General features: G+C 35.7%; 1 protein-coding gene across 9 annotated transcripts in view; it reads left to right on the forward strand.

Moving 5' to 3' along the window:
* FBXW7 (F-box and WD repeat domain containing 7) overlaps nt 1-23,729 on the forward strand; it is a 217,328-nt gene that overhangs the window by 132,515 nt on the left and 61,084 nt on the right. The window contains exon 1 of one of the 9 annotated variants that reach the window (XM_021101509.1): nt 18,820-23,348. The exons of the other annotated variants lie outside the window; for them this stretch is intronic. Coding sequence (XP_020957168.1) covers nt 23,202-23,348 — 147 coding nt within the window. The 5' untranslated portion in view covers nt 18,820-23,201. Of the gene's footprint in view, nt 1-18,819; nt 23,349-23,729 lie in introns of those variants that run through there. 9 annotated transcript variants of the gene reach the window in all.

Below are 23,729 nucleotides of genomic sequence, written 5' to 3' on the forward strand. Positions count from 1 at the left end.
TTTCTGCTCCTTCCAGGTCTCTCCTATTGCCTTCTGTTTGTGTTCACCTAACTTCACTCCTTAGCTCAAATTGGTCTATTTTTGCCCCCATCGTGATTGTTAGATTTCTCCTGGTAACTAAGCAGTTAAAAAAAAAAAAATCCTTTTTGCCTCAAGGTAGAAATAAGAGTTTAGTGGGGAAAAAAAATACAGATGTGACAGGTGTGTGTATATTCAAAGAAGCAATGTGTCTAGTGTCTAGAGACTTTTTCTTGTCTCTAAGCTCTAAACAATAGACGAGCTAAGGCACCAGGGTCACTGGCCTGTCAGGGGATCCAAATTACAGTTGTTTCTAGTCCACCATCCTCCAGCTGCTCCCTTGAGCCAGAGCTGTACTGGCTGACTTTGTAGGACAATGTGGGTAACATCTGAAATCTACAAGGCTCTAGATTTTCCTCTTTTTAGGTAGAGTTCTAGAGTATGATGGCCACATCAGGAAGTCCCTCGCCTTGTCTACTTCCTGTAAGACAAGGAACTTAAGCTCAGATTCTGTTAGCTATAGAGAGGTCCAGAGAGCAGGAAGTGCTTGCTAAGGCAGTCTTCTTGAGTAGCATCCACTAGGAAACATAGCCCAACAGAGAGCCTCATCTGTTTGTGAAAGAGGACAAACTAGAAACATTCACTCAGCCCAGTTTAACCCAACTTTAAACATGTACAGAAGAGGGAAGTAGTGGGAAGGGGTCAGACACCCTGTAGGAAATGGGTTTGCCCCCTAACATTGTAGAGTAAAATGAGCTTTTCTGACTTGAGCTTGAATTCTGATTTTTGCCAATCATTATATGACCATAAATATGTAATCTCATTGAACTGTTTCCTTATCTGTAAAATAAGAGTATAATACCTACTTCACCATCTTTTTTAAGGATCAGGTGAAATAATACATGTAAAGTGAGTAGTGGAGTTCCTGGTACATGCAGGCGGTTTACACATGGAAGCCTGCAACCTCATTTTGTCTGTCTCCTGTCCCTCATCCTTAAGTTCACAGAGTACACTTTGGTCCCCCTCGTCCCTAAGCTCACAGAGTACACTTGGGTCCCCATGGGAGTCTATGTACTTTTAACAACCTTTAGTGTTCAGTCATCTTATCACCCTCTAGTGGGAAAAGATAGTAATAGAGAAATAGATAAATACGTTTTAAAGGGTTCTCAGGAAGAGGGAGAGCAAAGGATAATAAGCTGGATCCATTTCTAATAAAAATTTAAAAATATAACACATTTTCAAGGAGATGCTATTCACATGTCTTCCCAGTTGATAGGCATGTACCATTTCCTTCCATTAGAATCTGTTGGTTTCTCAAATGTGCTTCTCCTAAGACATCTGTGTACTTAAATGCTTTTTTTTTTTTCTTTTTTTCTTTTTAGGGCCACACCAGCGGCATATGGAGGTTCCCAGGCTAGGGATCTAATCGGAGCTACAGCTCCCAGCCTATGCCACAGCCACAGCCACGCCATATCTGAGCCTTGTCTGTAACCTATACCACAGCTCATGGCAACGCTGGATCCTTAACCCACTGAGCAAGGCCAGGGATCGAACCTGCAACCTTTTGGTTCCTAGTCGGATTCGTTTCCACTGCCACAGCGGGAACTCCTTAAATGTCTTCTGAATTTTACAGTTGGTTGCCAAAATGAACTTTAGTTTATGGTCAGTTTCTGATTAATTCCTGCTATTTGCAGTTTTAAAAATACTTATATTTTAAACCGTGGTAGTTCTAAGTGTTGGTCATGTTTAAACTATATCCTATTCAGTATAGATAACTAAAGATTATTTTACTTATGGATTTTAATTGTAGACCCCAAAAAATCTTCCCACAGAAAGGAGAATTTAGAAAAATTTTAATAGTGTTCCATTGATTTGTATTTTATGCAGATTATAAACTTCTCTAAGTATCCACAAATAATACAAATAGTTATACTCAAAATATTTTGAGACGGATTATTTCATATGTATATAATTAAGGTAAACAGATCTTTATGCATGGTGTTTTTGTTGGTGATAGGGAAGATGATATGAAGAGGATAAAGGGTACATCATGATGGGTTCTGTTTTTACTTTGGTTGGTAACTCCAAAATCATGTCTCAGTCTCCCATCATTAACCCACACCTCAGCCCTGCATTTCTAGCTGTCCATTGGGCATGCACCTGAGTGATCTCCTGAAAACTAAAACTACTATTTCTTTCTTTCTACCGATTTTTTTGTTTTCCTCCTCAGATTTTCTAGTCTCTTAATATTCTAGTCTCCTGGTCATTTAGTGGAAAATGGTTTGACCTTTTCTTATCACCTAAGCTTATGTGTCTGCTGAAGAGTTTAACACATTTGAACATCTGATCTTCCTTTTTCTTACCCCAGGCACTTGTAAGATGAAAATTGGAGAGCCAGTGTTTAATCATCTTTAGAGAGGGAGTTCCCTAGTGACTCAATGGATTAAGGATCTGGTTTTGTCACGGATGTGGCTTGGGTTTGATCCCTGGCCTTGAAATTTCCTCATGCCGTGGGCATGGCCAAAAAATTTAAAAAAAAAATTTTTTTTAATTAAAAAGAAAAATCTGAAAAGCATCTTTAATTTTCTGTGTGCACCAGGCTATAATGCCATGTCCTTGACAGTGTGTTGGCAGTATGAATGACTAGATGAATTTTTAAAAATTTTAGTTCTGTATAGATCAGTAACCTCAGTCTAAATATCTGGTGCCCCATGATGAAGCCACATCTGTAGGTGGACACTTGAGGTCTTTTACAGTCTGACCAGTTTCTTTCTGCCTGCTTTCATCTCGGTTCCTCCACTTGCTTTTATGAACCCTGATTATCTCCAGCTAGCTGAATCCTTCAAAATCCAGGCCAAATTCCATCTCTATCTTTACATCTTCCTAGAACTGGAAAATTCCATTCTTTGAGCTCATTGTTGGTTCCTATGTGCAGTTCATTTTGTATCGCCTTTTGAGTTTGGGGGTAAGTTTTGCCTTGAGATGACATTTAATTCTTTTATTTGTTTTGAACAGTAGACATCTGATATATTTGTCCTGTAGTGCTGATTCAGGTTGAGAGTTGCAGTTTCACAATTTGTAATGCGAACAATTCTCATTTCACCTCTTAAGATATTCCCAAGCTAAACTATAAATTATAAATAGGCATGCCATTAAGTTTAGCTTAAAACTCAGATATTCAGTATCAAGAGAGTTACACTGAAGATAACAATTAATAGTTCTGGCCTAAGACTCCCCTGAGGAGAAGCTGATACCCCAGTTTAAGAACCATGCTGCTAAAGTGTGGAAATCAACTGAAGGCCACTGGTACCATCATTAAAAGTCATATTTTAAAGGAAATTTAATAATAGGAAAAGCTTATAAATATAATACCTACTAAAAATATAGAACTCAAAACTGTATATAGTGTGATCCTAACGATTCTGAAATAAACATGTAATATTCTATATGCATGGGAAAAGATCAGAAAGTATTAAACCAAATGCTAGGAATCATTTCTAAATGTGGTTGAATTATTTCTCTTTTTTGTTACATACTTTTCAGAACTTCTTAAGCTCATTACAACAGGCATATATTACTGTTATTTATTAGGGGGAAGAAAACCCTATGTCTACTAGAAACCAGCTCTTATTCTACTTAGTCTTTTTTGATGACTTCCATAATGTATAATGCTCCAATGGAAGATTGGATAAAAAGGCATCTTTCACAAGGAAGGGCATTATGTAATGATCTCTTCATGAAAATGTAGCTGAGTATTGTGCACAAAAGCAATGAGCTCCTTAAGAGTGCTTTGTGCAACCAGTTCTTTACATCTCTAGGACTCAGGGGCCGCCCTGGCAATTCTCTAAGGTCAGCTAACCACATTATTAGAAGAGTAGTGGTTAGCAAGATGGTATCTTTCTTTGTTTTTACGACATTTATTTAATATGTGGTTCCTTTAGAGAGTTATGTAGAGTAGCCTTGACAGCACTTTTAGCTCTCCCTGAAACATGAATCTCTTTCATTTAAAAATCCTTCTGTGAGCAGTTTCAGAGTTTGTCTTTTAAAATACAATTCTAAAGTGCTTTACCAGGAAGTCACTAGTGCTTTCCCTCCCCACCCATGTTCCCAAGCCCTCGTTTCTTTAAACCAATGAACATTTTTAAAACTGCTTAGGTTTTCCTAATTTTAAGTCTTCTGAGGTAGAATTGGGAGGGGACCTTTGAGATCACCAAGTCCCCACCTGTGCCGAGTAACTGTATCAAGAGACTCAAGCTTGAAAATGAAGTCACCACTGGGAAATACTGCAGTGTAAGGTAGCATTATGTTTGCAGACCTTTTTTTATGTTGACATCTATTACTCTTCCTTCTTCCTTGCTCTTTCATGTAGAACAGTGGCAGCCTTTCTTATAGAAGACTGTCCTCCCATTTCTCCCTAATCTTCTCTCCAAACCTAATGCCTTCAACATACTTTCCAGGGTTACCATCCTGGTGGCGGCCCTTCTCTGGACAAATTGGCCTTGAAGGGTTGTGTCCTGTAGTCAAAGGTGCTGCTGTAGTACCTTTACTTGTTCTTAATCTGAACCTCATCAATGCAATGGCAAACACATTGATAAAAGTACTCCTACTACTAATAAACCACTTAGTGAACACTATTTACTATGTGCTAGGACACCGTGCTAAATACTTTAAATAAATATCACTTAATCTTAACAGTTTGGTTAATTTTAACAGTTCCAGTAGATTCTAATTTTTATTTCCATGTCAAAGATGAGAAATAAATGAAATAAATAATTCATCAGTGGTCAGTCATCTGATAAGTAGTGGAGCTAGGAATTTGAAGCTAGATCTCATTCTGGTTCTGAGTTGTTGCACTTTGTTAAAATTGAAAAATTCAGTCAAACAGTATTAGTAATTTTGGGGGCAAGTGGGCAATAAAATAACCCATAAGGCCACCTAACATCTGTTTTTATGCTCCCCCAAAGTTGCCTCATGGTATATTTGACTCATATCATAGTGTATTAAAATTCTTTTTCTGTCTCCCTCCTATTCAATATCTTTGATTTCTTATTTATCTTTCTTGATAGTGCTTATCATGTATAAGACATCCCAGAACCTAATAATTTGTCAGTAATTAGTGAATAAACTTTTACATATGACTTGCCAGTCCTGGACTACATGGGTACATGTTTCATGTATCTACGATCAGTGTATATACTGTTTTGCATTCCTGCTTCTTGTAACATCCTTGTGCAGGTTTTATGTAGGCATAAGTTTTCAACTTCTTTGGGTAAGTACCAGTGAGCATGATTGTTGGATCAAATAGTAAGCATATGTTTAATTTTATAAGAAATTGCCAAACTCCATTAAAAAAACAAAAAAAGAAAAGAAATCGCCAAACTTTCTCCCAGAGTGGCCATACCATTTTGTGTTCCTACCAGCAATGAATGAACATTCCTGTTGCCAATATTTGGTGTTGTCAGTGTTTTGGATTTTAGCCATTTTAATAAAGCATGTAAGTGGTACTTCATTGTTGTTTTAATCAAAATTCCCTAATGACATAGGATATTCAATATCTTTTCATATGTTAACTGGCCATCTCTATATCCTCTTTGCTGAAGCGTCTGTTTAGATCCTTTGTCTGTTTTTCATTTGGATTGTGTGTTCTCTTATTGTTCAGCTTTAAGAGTTCTTCATATGTTTTGGATAACAGGCCTCTATCATCTCGTCTCTTGCAAGTATTTCCTCCTCGTCAGGGGCTTGTCTTACTCTGTTGACATTGTTTGTCACAGAACAGTTTTTCATTTTAATGAAGTCCAGGTTGTCAGTTTCTTTCATAAATTATACCTTTAATATTATATTTAGAAAGTGTTCAGCATATCCAAGGTCATCTACATTTTCTTCTCTGTTATCTTCTAAGAGTTTTATCCTTTTGTGTTTTACATTTAGGTTTGTGATCCACCTTGAGTTAATTTTGGGATGTGCATGTCCAGTTGTTCCAGCATCATGTGTTGAATAGACAGACTACCTTTGTCATTATATTGCCTTTCTGAGCTCTTTATTTTGTTACTTTTTTTTTTTTGTATCCACAGCATCTTTCCCTGGGGGACCTATGGAACTCATTGGTGGATAGCTTTTCTCTCTTGAAACACAACCCTGGTGTATAGGTTGGGCAGGTGATATTCGGCCGAGTTGTGTGCTGAAAAAAATAGGAGATAAAAAAGGCCTATCTGCTCTTTCTCATCCACAAACTTCCTTGAGCCTCACTTTCTTCATCATTAAGCAGGAATATGGTACCCGTCCTTATTGCAGAGGATTGTGTGGAATTCAAATGAGGTGATGAATGTGAAATGCTTTTACAAGTTTTAAAAAGCTGTGCAAGTGTATGATGTGATCATTTTTATGGTCCTCTTTATCTCCATGTTAGGAACATGATTATAAGCAAGGCAAAAATTTATCCACTGTTGCCCTTGCATATTTTTTCTTATTCGTTTGCTTACAGGGTTTCTTCTTCCCCATTCAAGACATGCATCTTTGTGATCAGTGCGGGCTTCCATCCAGCATGTTAAGAGGTGAACATAAATAGTGATGAACTCATTATTACAAGTTTCAAGACCTACTTACTCTGAAGAAATGCTTGTTCATTATCAAGAAAACATGTTTGGAAAGGAAAATGAGAACATTGTGTTCCTTTGATTGATTTGTCTTTTTTTTTTTTTTTTTTCTTCACCAATAGCAGACTGTCTTGATTACTGTAGCTTTACAGTAAGTCTTGAAGTTGGATGGTGTCAGTCCTCTGACTTTGTTCTTTTCCTTCAGTACTGAATTGGCTATTCTGGGTCTTTGGCCTATTCATGTAGACTTGAGAAGCACCATATCAGTATCCACAAAATAACTTGCTGGAATTTTGTTTAGGATGGCATTGAATCTACACATCAAGTCATGAAAAATTGATGTCTTAACAATAATGAGTCTTTCTGTTTAAGAACATGGACTGTCTCTCCAGTTAGTTCTTCTTTGATACCTTTCGTCAGTCTTGTAGTTTTCTTCAAGTAGATCTTACACATATTTTGTTAGATTTGTGCCTAAGTATTTCATTTTGAGGGGGTGCTGCTATAAAGGGTAATGTTTTTAATTTCAAATTCATTCTTTCATTGCTGGTGTATAGGAAAGTGATCGATATTTGTATATTAACCTTGTAATCCTATATCCTTGCTATCATCACTTATTAGTTCTAGGTTTTTTTTGTTGTTATTCATTCTTTCTGATTTTCTTTGTAGATGATCCTGTCGCATGTGAATAGTTTTATTTGTTCTTTCCTAATCTACGTGTTCTTCATCTCCTTTTCTTATCTTACTGCATTTACTAGGACTCCCAGCATGATACTGAAAAGCAGAAGAGGAAGAAGACATCCTTGCCTTGTTCCTGATGTTATTTTTTTTAGCTTGTTTCTACCCTGCTCTCTATCTCAGCAGTTTGATGTTTCTGAGCATAGAGGAATTCAGCCTACTTTGATACCTTTGCTTAAACTTTTTCCTTATCTTTTAAATGTCTTTTTCACCCTATAGCCTCTTGCAAATTTCTGTTGCTCTTTTAAAGCTCCATTTCAAATCTCACTTTCTTTAAGAATATTTTACAAAACTCTTGAGCAAAACTCTGTATCTCCTATTAGGTCTTCGTTTTTAACTTATATTGTGATAGTTATAGTCAGTTTTGTTTTTTAAATTTATGTATATTTAGATTGCTTATTCTCTAGATTATTGATTCATTAGATTGTAGATTCTCTAAAGAGTCTGCTGTGTCTTGGAGTTCCCAGCTCAGCAGAAACGAATCTGACTAGTATCCATGAAAACGCAGGTTCAATCCCTGGCCTCGCTCAGTGGGCTAAGGATGCGGCATTGCTGTGAACTGTGGTGTAGGTTGCAGATGTGGCTCAGATCCCCTGTTGCTGTGGCTGTGGGGTAGGCCAGCGGTTACAGCCCCAATTTGACCCCTAGTCTGGAAACCTCCATATGCTGCAGGTGTGGCCCTAAAAAAGACCAAAAAGAAAAAGATTCTGCTGTGTCTTATAGGACCTTTTACTCTCCATACAGAAAATGCTTAAAAAATTGAATTCATTTTTCAGAAAACAAAATCTTATGTATTTTTACAAACATGATCTGGTTTAATCCTGTTCCACTCATGTGAATGCTTATAGATTTTTGAACCTAAGTACAAGATTTTAAATTTGTTATTGTTATTCTCCAGTGTGCCTCCATCCTCATTGAGTTTACATTTTGGCTCCTTCTTTACTAAGATTATTTTGTATTAAATTTTTATCTTCCGGCACTTTCACAGTTTTGTAGCTCTCAATTCGTATGTACCCACATTCAGGTAATTGTCAGTGATAACTTTATTGAGGAAACAAAAGCTAGACCAAGCCCTAAAGGATAGATAGGAATTTGTGTTGGGAGGATATAAGGAGATGAAAATGAGGAGTCATAACTTTTTTGGATGGGGCAGAATTTTAGAAGTGAGTATAGAACTTTTCTTGGTACTATTTGAATATATTCTAAATATCTATATGCATTTATATTGGGCAGATTTGTTTAAATTTTCTTTGTTTATATCCTGTTGGTTTTAATGATTTACTGACAGTTAAAGGGTACTTGGAGGGGTCATTTGTAGAGTTTCCATGCCATAGTCAAACTTATCACCGTGACATTTTGAGAATTGATCTTGATGCCAAGTATAAGAACTTCAGATCTTCCTGTGGTTTTGAAGTTTTAACTTGAAAATACTATTTTCTTAAGGTTATAGGAAGTGAATGACAAAGCCGGGAGTATAATTTAGATCTTGCTCATACAAACCAATCCCTGCTTTCCTCCTCCAAAATTCCAGTATATAAACAATAAATAAATAAATATCTTTAAAACCTATAAAAACTTAGGTCCACTTTGAAATTATTGTTTTATCAACTTTAGACAGTAATAATCAATTTTTATGTAATAAAAAGTAATAATCAGTTTTTAAACCTTTTCACCAGTCTTAATCTAACAATCTTAATCTGCTTGTGAATCTCCTTTTTTACTTTGACTTTTGTGCTAAAATCTCAATCCCATCTTTGACCTACCTTCTGGGGGATATACAATTTTCATTTATTTCATTGCTTTGGTTGCTATAATGTCTATCATCTATAAATTATGATAAAGAGAAAAACCAAGTTGGATGAGTTAGTAGTAGTAAAACACAGAGGAAAGAAAATATAGTTAGAAAATTGGATTAGTTTTAGTGATGACACTATTCTTTTACTTTTGTTTCTTCTTTGAATATTGCCTTAAATTTAATACTGTTTAGTTTTAATTGAGAAATGCTGTTTCCTTGCTGTTTAGGATTGGGATTTTTCTTTTAATGGACAATCTTTAAAAACATTTCTCTCTGAGTTCTTTCAGTGGATACTCTAGACATTGATAGTAGTTCAAAAGAAAGCTCAGAGAAGTAAAGCCACAAAAGATACAGTACATTTGGGTTTTTGTAGAAGTCATACATGAACATGTTTAGCATACTTAGTAAATCAAAGAAAGTATTATGTCTTTTACTACGAAACGTCATATGGAAGAATAAATTAAGAATTCATCTGTTTCTTCATTGAACACTAGAGGGCCATGTAGTACCTTATTGCTCTTGGTAAAAGAACTACTTATAATGTATTTAAATACAGTTAGTAAGTGCTTTTCTTCTACTCTGTGTTCTAGAATACTGTTCCTTACTCTGACTTAGAGATTAATATGGAGTAGTTATGTGCAGTGTCATATGTGAGATACCTAGGAATTTCTTTTTCTTTTTTTTAACCAGCAACTAGCATATATATTCATTTTGCTACCAAAAAAACCAAAAAACAAAAAACAAAAAAAACAAAACAGTGACAACAAAAAGTAAAGAAAGAATGAGCCTTGGGATAAAAGTCCATCTATACCTAAACTTACTGTGTTTTGGGAATATGTGTATGCTTTTTGAAAATTTTGAAAGTATCAGCAATAAGTGCATTAAAAACAAAAGGTCTTGTAGTTCCCTTGTGATGCAGCAGGTTAAGGATCTGGCATTGTCACTGTAGCGGCTCAGGTCATTGCTATGGTGCAGGTTTGACCACTTGCCTGGGAACTTACACATTGATGGGAGTGGCCAAAAAAAAAAAAAAAAAAAAAAGTCCTGTTATTGTAAGTTGCTCTGGGCCTCCTCAGCGTAGATATGAGCAAAGAGCGATCCCCCCAAAAGGCTATCTTTTTTGTTCAAATTTCTTCTTTTGTTAACACAGATGGTAATATTTCATGATATAGCATGATCATCCTGAACTAAAGAATATTCAAGGAGATGATTCTTCTTCAGTTTCTTTTGATTGCTTGGGGTGAAGAAATGAGAAATATAATCTGGAGGTCCCAAACCAGTGGTGAGGAAAGTCAGAAGATTGCACTGGCTCTTAGGATCCGCATGGCACGTGCCTTCTCTAAAAGGTGCTGACATTCAGTTACCAAAAAAAAAAAAAAAACCCATTTTGCAGATTCCAAAAAAAACTGACTTGAAGCCACATTTTGACTTGTAGACTACTGTTTATCTTTAAAAGCTTCTAAAAAGGAAGTTCCGTATCTTAGGTATAATAGCCTTGGTTAAATTTTTATTTCTCCTCCAGACGTACTTCAGAGAATACTTCTCGCTATTAATTTCTATATTATTTTTTGGAAGGAAAATAAAGGTATTTTCTCTTCAGCTACAATTCACAGTCCCCCCTTTTTAAGGGAAGATTAGAATGAACTCAGGGGAAACACTTTTACAGAGAGAAGAGCCTGAAAAGGACCTTGTGACAGAGCAAAGGAGCAATAATACAGTTCAAGACTTAAAAGAACCTTATCTTTTGAGTTGTTATTTTAGTGTCTTAAATTATTTCCCCAAATTAGTTACTGTAATGAAGTGACAAAACTTTGTTCTTTTGTTCTTCTAAATTATACTGAGGAGTTAGTCCTCTTGAATATTGATGAACTTTTTTTCAACTTAGTCATTGCTATGATAAATAGAATTCTCTAACTGATAAAGTTATATTTTATGTACTCTGTATTTTGGATCACTACCATTTCTCGAAAACTGCAGTTATTGCTGTATTTTATCAGATGAACATTAGCCAGAGTTCTGATCTTTTTGCTCAGGTAGTGAAATTAGCTACTAACAGCGTAATTTATTGGTGAATGTAAAATGGTAAAACAAGGAAAGAAATTCAAATCAGTACCTGGATATGGTGAGAAACACCTGAATTTCTCCTTCCTTGAGAGAGATTTTAGATGCTATCGATGGATTGAAGACATTAAAGCATTGCCTTTTAAACATGTATCTGGAGAAAACATGAGTTTACTAGTTGAAATCTGGTTCAGTTTAGCCATATTTTTGAGCATTGAAAGAATTGCCACTTTTAAGATGGTGCCACCATGTAATGTGAGCTTTTATGGGAGTGGGAAGAGGAGGCTTTGGGGGCACCTTGCTATGCTAAATGCATACATCCACTGCAAGGGCATAACATTTCAAAAAGGCTAACGAGAGCGGGGTTAGTGGGGAGCTGAGGGTCTGTGGTATTTTACCATATAAAAGGTAAAAGATCACTTTGAGTCCCTAAAAAAGGCAAGTTTGGGGAAATCAGGTTGTGTGGGTATTAGAAATGTTTACAGAATACCACTCCCCTGTTTTGCACCTAATTTCCGTCAGTCATTCCCTGACTACACTGAAATGTTTTTCTTTCAGAAAATCTTCTTAACCTTACTTCCCCAAAACACAGTTTATAGGAGACACAAACTCAAGAGGCATAGGGCCAGAAAGATAATTCAAATGAATGAAATAAACTAAATGTAAGACCTAGAGAGCTAAAGCATCTCTCAAGTGGAATGACTGTGAAAATTATAATCCTAATATTGCCTTATTTTCCAGTTTTTCAAAAGCCACTGGAATGCTAGCTTTTTTATTAGAATTTCTCAATTTTTTAATATGTTTGCATCAGATTTTTCCAAAGCATTTCTGTGGGCTGGTTTGACATGGGGCTTCATGCATGATTCAGTAGACAGTGACCTCAGTAGAATAACATGTATAACAGATGCTTCAGTGCTTGTAAATAGTGATACGTAGGGATTGTGATGTCTGAAGGCAGACTGTGGTGTTTTCAAACTCTGTCCCTTCATGGCACTTTGACCTTGGACAAACTGTTAACCTCTCTTTTAGGATTATTTTAAGAGTGGTAGTGGCATCATAATAATATAGTGTTATCAAGAAGATTCAATGAGATGTTTGTAAAGTACTTAGAACTAAATTCCAAGAGTTACCCATTTGCTTAGCTACAGATGTTGATTTTATATGTCTACCTTTTAAATTTAATTGTCGAGAATGAATTATTTGTACTTTACCACTATTCTACCATCTGCCTTAGGGTCTAAAGAGTGAAAAATTTAAATATGCTGAAGTACCTATAAAAAGTTTATCACTTACAGTTTCACTTTCTGGTTTATTTCTTATTTCAGTCTATTAAGTGGTACAGAAAAGAAGATTAAAACTTTAAGATAGAATCCTATTCTATATCATTTAGATATCAGTAATGTTTTTTTTGTTTTTTGGTTTTTTTTTTGTCTTTTCTAGGGCCGCACCCGCGGCACTTGGAGGTTCCCAGGCTAGGGGTCCAATCAGAGCTGTAGCCACCAGCCTACGCCAGAGCCACAGCAACAAGGGACCTGAGCCGTGTCTGCGACCTACACCACAGCTCACCGCAATGCCGGCTCCTTAACCCACTGAGCGAAGCCAGGGATGGAACCTGCAGCCTTGTGGTTCCTAGGCAGATTTGTTAAGCACTGAGCCACGATGGAAACTCCCCCAGTAATCTTATATTTAATCTTTATTGTATTTTTATCCCTCTTTATTACAGAAAAGAACAGAGCAGAGATTGCAAATTAGTGTTTTATTAAACATTTAAATTTGTTGCCAGGATTTAAAAATCTGGAGAGTTTATATAAAAAATACTGAGTTTTCACCTTCTTTTGCAAATGTAGACTCTCTGGCCTTACTGGGTTCATGTGCTTACATGACAACAATCAATTACACCTTGTAAATGGGCTTTCCAGGCCTTAAAGGTCTGACCTGCCCACACTCGCTCCTTTATTTTACCTGCCTGCTCCTGTAGTCATTTGAGTTTGCTTAAAATGCAAAGCACATTTGTAGGAAATGAGAAAGTAAGTTGATTTTTCCTTATTTTTCACATATAAAACCTAGTTTGGATGTAAATCCAAGTCAAAGTCATATGTAACTGTCAAGTTTATTATTAAAAATAGTCAGAGATTTGCTAAATACCACATTTCTAATGGGTATTATTAGCAAGGTGGGGCTTTGTCACCCAAGCTTTTGCCAGCCTCTAGATACCTACTCATTTAAATTTTCATTCTAGATCACCTGCTATCTTTTCCATTCTTGTTAAATTTTGAAGTTAAAACCACTAAGATGACTATTTACCATATTATAAGTAAACCAGTGTTCTGAAGCTCCTTGTTTTGTAAGATGGTTTCCCTTATCTATTGCCACCCAACTCTCACATGAAAAGCTTTATGATTAGAGCAGACAGCAATTATTTTGTTATTTCTCATCGTTCTGGTGGGGAAAGAAGGTGGGGGCTATTACTGTGACCACCTTTGAGAAACAGTTTGGTATAGGAGGTCATATCTTTGCTTTTATAACTCTTTTTGGCCACACACACAGCATGTGGATGTTCCCAGGCCAAGGATCGAACCTGCGGCCACAGCAGTGACAGTGCTGGATCCCTAATCTGCTGTGCCACATGGGAACTCCTTATAGCTTTTTTGTTCTCTTTATTTGTACTTCATAAAAACCAGGCTCATTAAAACAGATTCCATATACAATATATGTGTCGTATGTAATACTTGATTTTGTTTATCTAGACCTCAGTTTTCTGCCAGACTTACATATCTGAAACATATAATTAAAATAAATCTCCAAACAACTGATTAGAAAGTAATGCAACTAGGTTAGGCTTAACATTCTCTTGACTAGAATACATTCTCTTACAAATCAGGAATTAGATCTACTAGGGTAAAAGTCTCAACTCCACTGCCTGGCAGCTGTGTTACCTTGGGCAAATTTTTAAACCTTTCTGAGCCTCAGTTTCTTTGTGTGTAAAAGGTAGCCTAATGATACTTCACAGTCTTGTCGTGATATTTAAGTGAAATAAAGCATGATCTACCAGGGGTGCGGTCAGTGTTTAGTCCTTCCCTCGCTTCATTGTACCAGTCTGAAATAAGACATTTTTCCCTAAGCCCTGTAGCTGCAGACTTCCTTTATATCTGCTCTTGCTCTCTGATGGCCTGTTTCCTAGCGTTCCTAGCCCTCGTCCTTCCATCCCCAGATCTTTCTATTTCAGGCATAATCAAGAATTATACGCATTGAGTCTTGTTTTTCCTTTGTTTTTAATCTTTTTTGATAAAGAGTGTTTTATTTATTGGAAAGAATGAAAACTTAGACTGTCAGTTTAATTTAAACTTCAGCTATAAAACTGATGTTTATCAGATGACGTATTTTGCTGGCTATGTAATTTTGACAGTGTAAAAAAGGCCAGTGTTATCAACTCTCAGTCCATCAAAGAGTGAGACCCTAAGTATGTATTTTCTATAGCTTCATTTCTATATTAAAGTATTTTATATGCTTCAAGTAATTCTGTATTTAAATTTGATGCTGAAGTGAATATTGATAGATGAATATTTATCAGTGAATAATTCAGTGACTATTGTTAAATCTCAAATACTTGCATAGCTTGTTACTAAAAATTACATAATTAAAGATGTGGAACTATGTTCATCTCACTCAAAATAATTGATTTTTACTTATAATTGTGTCAATAAGTCAACAGTGTAGGAAACATAGTTGTATCCTCACTCCTTACAATTTTACTGTCTTAAATTGTGAACACTGTCAAGTAATTTCCACTTCCATTTTATTTTTCATTGGATCAATTCCTACAATGTGTTAAGCCAGCCATTTGTTTAACTTCCTACGTTATGACTTCGTTTAATTTGTATTAGAGGTAGAATAAAACACCTGCATTACTTACTGTGCTTTAAAAGAATTATTAGTATTCTATCCTTATTTATTGCTCCCTGGCCTGCACTACCCTTCAGAATTCTTACAGGAGAAATACATGATTGATAAATTGTATTTAGTTTAACTGAAACGTTAATGAAACTTTTATGCTTAAACTTATTCATTAAAGTAACTTAAATCGTGGACCTTAAAACTGATATTAAAGGAGTTTTTGTCTTACACTTAAATTTTATTTTGAGAATTGTGGAAAATTAAGTTGCTTTTAAATCACTCTGTCATCACATGAGGCTTTGCATGACTGAAATACCTGTAATTACTATGTCATTTTTGTCATAGTTGACTGAAAGGTGTAGCTATAATAATCATCTGCTAAATTCTTGGTGAGCAGCTGTGTAAGACCAGTTTAACAGCTGGGATAACCTAGCACAGACTGTAGGAGTTCAGCTTAATCTTGAGGCAAGTTATGTTATAGTCATTGAAGACCTTCATACTGGACATTTCTGAAATACTTAAAAAAATTCAGTCCAGTCGTTGGATTTTTGTTTTACCTCAGATATTTCCTTAAATACTTAATGAAAGAATGAGGACAAGTATCATTTTAATATTAGAAACTAAAGTCCTAAGACACAAATATGAGAATAAAATCCAAAGTTTACTACACTTAAAAAAAAAATCAAATATACCTTACATGTCACTGTATATGGTAAGTAGGAAGGGAAAAGTATGTTATAAAAGATTATGGAGTAATGGAATCAGAAAAATTCTGAGATCCTTTTCTTGAATTTCATCTGTTAAAATCCTGTTTTAAAAAATCATTTATGCCTCTAACTTTTTTCCCATTGAAAATGTTTTCTGTTATTACACAACACATACATATTCACAACACAGGGATAGATGTCTGTTTTTAAAAGTATACACACAAATGAAGCAGTGAATTTATTTAGATATATTGTATAAAACTGCAACTACTCTCTAAACTATAATAAAGGAAGGCTCACCTAATGGACAGTCCAGCACATTGCAAGAAGTTTCTATACTTGGTGCTATCAGAACTGGAATATATTCTTAAGCCTGCAGAGGACTTAATTCTCAATCATTTAGTTCAACTTGCTTATTCCTCATTCTAGAAATCTGAAATTTAGACAACTTAAGAGACTTACCTAAGGTCACTGGTTAGCGGTAGGGCTGAAACTAGAACTTAAAATTCACCCAGTATTTTTTGTACATTGGTAAGTTTTTCTGAAATATTAATTCCAGGTTATCTGGCTGAAAGTAGACTGAGGAAAGAGTTTAGTCAATAATAATATAGCTGTAATTAAGATATTAAATAGTCAGGGATTTTGAGTCATGGAATTTCTAGTTATTAGAGGTAGTTTCATTATCATTTTTAAGGATTTTTTTGGTTGTTTTTTTCTCTGTTTTACTTTTTAACTTATAATTTTGTTTTCAGCCAATTATTTAAAAGTAATTGGAAGTTTCCAGCAGACTTTGATAATAAGCTAAATACCCAGCAGTCAGATTGTGGCTGTATAAATCCGGACAGTTACGATACTTTATATAACCTAATATTGTAGCATTTTAATTTTGACAATAAAATATATATATATTGCTTTTATTTTGCAAATATCTATCAGGTCATTTTTATAACACTTGTACAAACTGTGTATATACTGTTTGAAAACCCAAGCTAATTTCTCATAAGTAGTTAGAGGCTACTCTAGGTCCCTGGATAAAGAAAATCACAATAATAAGTTGTTACCCATTAAATGTTTACATGAATATAAACTCTTAAATACCTCATAATTGGAAATTGTAGTCTTTCTTAGTGAATACTTTGAACATTTAAATGTCTTTTAGAACTGTTTAAGGAATCATGTTGAATGTGATTTTAATTTTTATAAAACATTTCTATTCATTTGATTTAAACTTTTTATGAAAAATAAAACTTTAAGAGGAATACCATATATTTAGATTTTTCTTCATATTAAATCTAATTGTATTTTTGTTTCTACAACTGAAGTAATGGTATGTTATTTTTCTTTCATTATTATATAGAAAACTAGGATTTACCTGTTCCAGGCCAAACGACACACATTGTGAGCGGCATAAAATTTGGAATTTTGTTTTTGCAGTTGTTTCTTATGCATCCTTGACTATTTGTCACTGAGCAAAGAACTTAATTTCTTATTCATTATTGTTTTCCTCAGTTTTTAAATTGCTGTATCTTTGTACATGAATTGCATAGACTGGGAGATACTTCGATGCTCTGGTATCCAAGTTGTTAGGAAAGACTGAAAACGTTCAGAGTTACTGTTGTGGTGCAGCAGAAACGAATCCAACTAGGAACCAGGAGGTTGCCGGATCGATCCCTGGCCTTGCTCAGTGGGTTAAGGATCCGGCGTTGCCATGAGCTGTGGTGTAGGCCACAGACGCAGTTCGGATCTGGCATTGCTGTGACTGTGGTGTAAGGCCGGCAGCTATAGCTCCAATTCGACCCCTAGCCTGGGAACCTACATATGCTGCGGGTGTGGCCGTGAAAAGACAAAAAAAAGAAAGAAAGACTGAAAACTTTTGACTTAGATACAGGGCATAATCTGTCTCACTCTATATCCCTGAATAAATGAGTATGCTTTCTAATAGCATATTCTCATCTCAAAAGGATATCGATTCTGATTTTTTTCACTTTAGTAGTGGTATAATTTTTAGCATCTAGAATTTTTCTCTTTCCACAAAACAACTTTCACTCATTGCTTAAATTAACAGAAGTAATGACTAATACTGAATTTAAATGGCATATGCTGATATTCTCCTGTCAAAAATTTTTGATGTGAGAGTTTGAAAACTTTTGGTACAAAATCATAAATACTTGTAGGCAAGCTTTTATCTTCCAAGTGATTTGTTCTAGCTGATTCAAGAATAGTTTACAAAAGGTAGAAAATTTTATGCCACTCACAATGTGTGTTCTTTGGCCTGGAACCCGTAAATCCTAGTTTTCTATATAATAATGAAAGAAAAGGTCAAAATCCAGAATTAACTCCTATAAATCTTTACGTTGTTGTTTTAAAAGAATTGGAATATATGAAACTGTAGTATATTTTAGAAATACCATATTGCTGATGTTTTGTTCCGTGTAGTATTTATATTTAATCATCTTTGACTAATGCAAACTTTTAGAAGAAAGAAAATCAGAAAATGATAAGCGGGCAGAATATCTTGATAGTGATTTTTCTCTTTACCACAGTTGCCCAAGATTGAGTTCTTCTTGGATGGATAGTCAGTGATATCTGGAATCTTAAAATGCCAAGACGCAGCAACTAAGATGTGCTACAGCCTAATTTTTAGATAGAAAATTTTGACAGAATTTGTGAAGTCTTTCTAAAACTTGTAGACGACTGTCTTAAAATATTCTGCTTCAAAGTTTAGTATCTTTGCTTGCTTTCTTCGTGACTTTTAAAACTGAAATGGAATCTATAAAACACTGTGATTTTTTTTTTTTTTTTTTTTTTTTTTAATCCTAGCGGTAGTAGCGGTGATGGCAGCCAACAGTCTTGAGCACTTACTAAAAGTCAAAGATTGTTTGTTTTTTTTGGTTTTTTGTTTTAAGGCTGTACCTGCCTTAAGTTCCTGGACTACCAGCCTACTCCACAGCCACAGCAATGTGGGCTCTGAGCCTCATATGGCAGTGCTGGATCCTTAACCCACTGAGTGAGGCCAGGGATCAAACCCGCCTCCTCACAAGACACCATGTCGGGTTCTTAACCCCCTAAGGCAGTGAGTTCCCAGCTATGGGAACTCCAAACGTTGTTCTTTGTGTTTCACTTACATTACCTGATTTAATCCTCACAGCAGTCCTGGGAAGTAGGTTCTGCACAGATGAAGCAGAGGCACAGAGGCCTTAATTTAAGGTCATACCACCCATAAGTGGTAGAACCAGGCTTTGGACTCTGGCATCAATATTCCTACCCTGCTGCATTATACTTCCTTAATACTTACTGACATCATCTTAAAAAGAGCTTGTCTGTTTTGGAAAGTCTCAGTTTGGGACGGAGGTTAATGATTGAGACTATCTTAAATATTTTTTAAAAGGATAATTGAATCCAAAACTTTATTTTTTCTTGAACACATGGTACTAAGTACATTTTAAAGTATTAATAATAGGGGTTCTCCCTCGTTGATTCAGATTTTCTTCTGTATTTTGAAGGTTTTGTATTTTGATTGCTTACATGCTGATTAAGAACATTGCTTTTAAAGTACTATCAGAGTTCCCGTCTGGCTCAGTGGTTACCAACCAAACTAGTTTCCACGAGGACGAGAGTTCTATCCCTGGCCTCGCTCAGTGGGTTAAGTATCCAGCGTTGCTGTGGCTGTGGTGTAGGCCGGTGGCTATAGCTCCCTCTGGACCTCTAGCCTGGGAACCTCCTTATGCAGCAGCAGCCCTAAAAAGACAAAAACAAACAAGAAAAAGTACTGTTAAGTACTTATTAACTTGAATCCTCAGGGAAAAAAAGATGAAACTTGGAAGTTTGAAAATTAGTACTCACTTTGCTCAATCACTAATAATATCTCTTTTTTTCCAAAAGTATATTGTAGACATGTAATTTGATTTAGTGTTTGCTCTAGTTGCAGTGCTCTGTACTATCCAGTTGAGGGCAGCTATTTACCAATTTTAAAAAATGAGTTGAATTAGAATGTCATCACTTTGTGTTTGCCAAACCTTGCTATCCAGTGTAAAACACAACATCTGATATACAAAACTGCTGTAATTTTCATTTGTTATTACTGCAAATAACTTCCTGAAGATGAAAAACTAGTTTTACTTCATAATAATTTCTGCCCTCTTAAATGAACACTGTTTATTTTAAATTTTCCCAGTCCAAATTCCTTTCAATTCCAAACCACCCCCCCTTAGGATCAGTCTCCAAGATTAGAGAGGTTGCTCTCTTTCTTTTCTTCAAACTCTCTGCATGTAAATGCATGTGGTTATAAAGTTCTTTGAGGGCCTTTAAATATAAAAGTAAAAAATTATAATTTTCACTAGGGTTATCTTCGTTAATGAGTGGATTGTGTGAAAGGAGAATTTAGAGTTGATCTGTTTGGTTCATTTTTCTCTGCAGAATGAATACGTTAAACGTGTGACATATGGTACATTCTTCTAATTTTTCTGTATTGAAATACACGAAGTTCAAATTATATTTTCTCTGTGGTTCAGAGAAATTAATTTTGAGGGGTTATTTAACTAACTGATTTCAAAGATATGACTGAGACAGATTTTTTTTTTTGAGACTAAAGAATGTCAGTCTATATAAAACTGTAGGTAATATTAACAGAGTAGACACTGACAGTCACTTGGAGGGGGCATTCCACAGGAGCTGCTTCAACAAAGGGAATTTTCTAATAAGGAGAAAAAGACACACTGTGACGGAGGTTATGTTGTTTTAGAAAAAAGGATTAGACTTGTGTTAAGGGATAAAGTGAGCATCAGAGGAGATGCCGAGACTAGAGTAAGGCAGGAGACATTGATTCTGCAAGGCGGTAAGCTCTCTCATGGGGCTTTCGACGTGCTTATCTGAGATACCTGTCTCTCCTTTTTCTACCTTATCACCTTACAGATTTCCAGTACCCTCTCTCCTATTCCTAGATCTCTGTTGGGTTTTTTCAGCGATTATATTCTTACTCATTTACTTTTCTATTAAAACAATTTTAAAATTGTGATTCAGTACCCATTTCCCATTTTAACCATGTTTAAGTGGCATTAAATACATTCACAATGTTGTGCAACCATTCCCACTGTCCATCTCCCGAACTAACTTTTATCTTTTCCAACAGAAATTCTGTACCCCTTAAACACTAACTCCTCATTGCTTTCTCCCCCACACCCCTGGCAACCACCTTTCTGCTTTCTATCTATAAATTTAACTACTCTAGGGACCCCATCTAAATGGAATCATATAATAGTTATCCTTTTTTGACTGACCTATTTCATTTAGTATTGTGTCTTCAAATTCATCCATGTTGTATCACAATTTTCTTCCTTTTTAGGCTGATGATTATTCCCTTGTATGTGACTGTACCACATTTTTTTACCCATCCATCCATCAGTGGCTACTTAGGTGTTTCCACCTCTTGGCTGTTGTGAACATGCGGCTGTGAACACGGTTGTTCAGATATCTGTGTGAGCCCTGCTTTTAGTTCTTTGGGGTGTGTACCCAGAAGTGGAATTGAGGGTCACGGAGTAACTTTTTGAGGGATCTCCAAATTTTCCACAGTAGCTGCATGCATTTTACATTCCCACCAGCAGTGCACAAGGGTTCCAGTTTCTCCACATCCTTGCCAACACTTGTTTTTCTGTGGACGTTTAAAGAAAACCTATATTAATGGGTGTACAGAATGGTTCTGTTCTTGATCTGCATTGTCTAATGACTAGTGATAATGACCATCTTTATGTGGGCTTATTGCTCATTTATATATCTTCTTTGGAGGAATTTAGTTGTTTATTTTCTTGACCTAAAAATGTCACTTTTGCTAATGATTTTGCATTTTTAATTACATTTTAAGTTGTGATGTCAGAGAAAGATGTACTTTAAAGAAAGTAGCAACATGGCAGGACTAGGGGTGTTTGTTGTGTGTGGATTCTAGCAGCCCACTTTGTATTTAATAAGACAGATTTCCAAAGTCAAAGAAATCACCCATTTCTGACAGTCTCCTTTCTACTTCTCTCCATCTCATTCTAAATTCCCACTTATAAAAATCCATAAAAGCAGTTGAAAGGAGAGATAAATGAGATGACTGGCTACTGGAAGAAGAAAATAGAATGGAAGGAAAGTAGCTGAACATTGTGAATGGATAATTCACACCTATTAAAACTACTGGCTATTAATTCTCACACTAGGCTTTTTTTTTTTTTTAATCATCTCCATAATGGCCTAGTTCATGGGTTTGAATGTGAAATGTAGCATAAAGATTAATTAACTCTGGCATAAGTAGTTAATTTAGGGAGTTTGAGATAATGCTGTAAAGATATGTTTGGGGCCACTCTGAGGAGTCTGCATCTCCAACCTTTATCTGAAGTACTGGGGACCCACTGAAAGTCCTTGAGTAGACACATTCCCACTGTGTGTCATAGCAAGACATAAATAACTGTGGTATATTAGAGAAAGTAGGCCCTAAGGATCTGTGATGAGCTGGTTAGTTATTACTCATTTTACTACAATTCCTTCCCATCACAGGTTACATTCATAAATACTTGGGTTTTTAAATATATTTAATCAGCCACATGACTGTTATACTTTCAAGTGGAATCACTAAGTGTTTCAGAATTATAGAGATTGAACTGAAATTTGCAAACAACTAAAATGTCTCCTGATAAGATTAATCTGAAGTGTGTATTAATAGCTATAGAGAGTTAGAGTCGATTTAGTGGGACTGTGAGATAAAGAATGGTACTTATACGAAAAAAAAAAAAAGAATGATACTTATGGAAGAGGAAAAGAGAGCATGTTTAAGACAAATTCTTGAAGATATAGTGCTCATTCTGAATGTCTCTAAGAGCAAATACATGTCTCTATTTTCTGAGCATGAATAACCATTGTCCATAAATTTGAAGCACAATTCAAAACATTCTTAAAATATTAATGCTGATATTGGGTGAGGAAGCCTTTTTAATAAGATATGTTAGAGAAAAATACAAGGCTAGCTTTTGGATTTTTGTAAATGCTTTCACTTTCTAGGGAATTACCTAGGTTAGGCCCTGGAGAAGTTTTCCAAGGGACCCTACAGCACAGCCCTGCTTTGGTTGTGTTCACATTACTGACTCTGTATGGGAGGTTCACCAGCTGTTTGACTGGCAGGAGCAGGAGCTTTCACTTCAGTAGTTTATAATTCCTGGCTATTCTAGGATAGTTTGCACTTCAGCAAGCCTCAGACAGGTCAGGACATTTGGTAGGAGAAGGTTGAAAGACAAAAGCAGCAGGCCTTGGGTTCTCAGCCTTTTATTTTTTTTTAATTAGAAAGTTATATTTTAATTTGCTGGCTAGGGTTTTTAGTAATGTGCCTGTATTACATGTAAAGAGTGTTCATCGGCCCAGAGGAGTTTTAAAATGTCAAAACCTGGAAAAGCTACTCTAAACCATGGCTTGGTTCCTGTTGATCTGAAAAATGTGAAAGAGCCTCTTCCGCATCAAACTGTGATGAAGATATTTAGCATTAGCATCATTGCCCAAGGCCTCCCCTTTTGTCGAAGACGGGTAAGTCTCCCACATTTGAAAAGTAGGAATATTTATTTAAATAAATGACTTTTGCCTTCTTTGGTGAAGAAATGCTACAGATTTCAATGGATGTTTATAAGTAAAACTATCAGGGCATTAAGTAGCCAGTGACATCGTATGTAAGCGGTAGACTTGATAATAGGATAGAGCAGCCCGGGAGGCCAAGGTTATCCACTTCACCTTTCTGTGACATTACAACGCTTTAAACTTCCTTAAAATTGGTAAATGTAAAAACTATGTTTTGAGGTATGTTGACAAATACTAAACCCCCAAATTTGCGGCTTTAATTTTGTGGGAAAAGCAAAAAGCTGGTGGTGCTGTCCTTATACATGGGAAATTACAGCGTTTAGCCCTTTGGAC

This window comes from Sus scrofa, chromosome 8, assembly GCF_000003025.6.
Source record: "Sus scrofa isolate TJ Tabasco breed Duroc chromosome 8, Sscrofa11.1, whole genome shotgun sequence".
NCBI lineage: Eukaryota > Metazoa > Chordata > Mammalia > Artiodactyla > Suidae > Sus > Sus scrofa.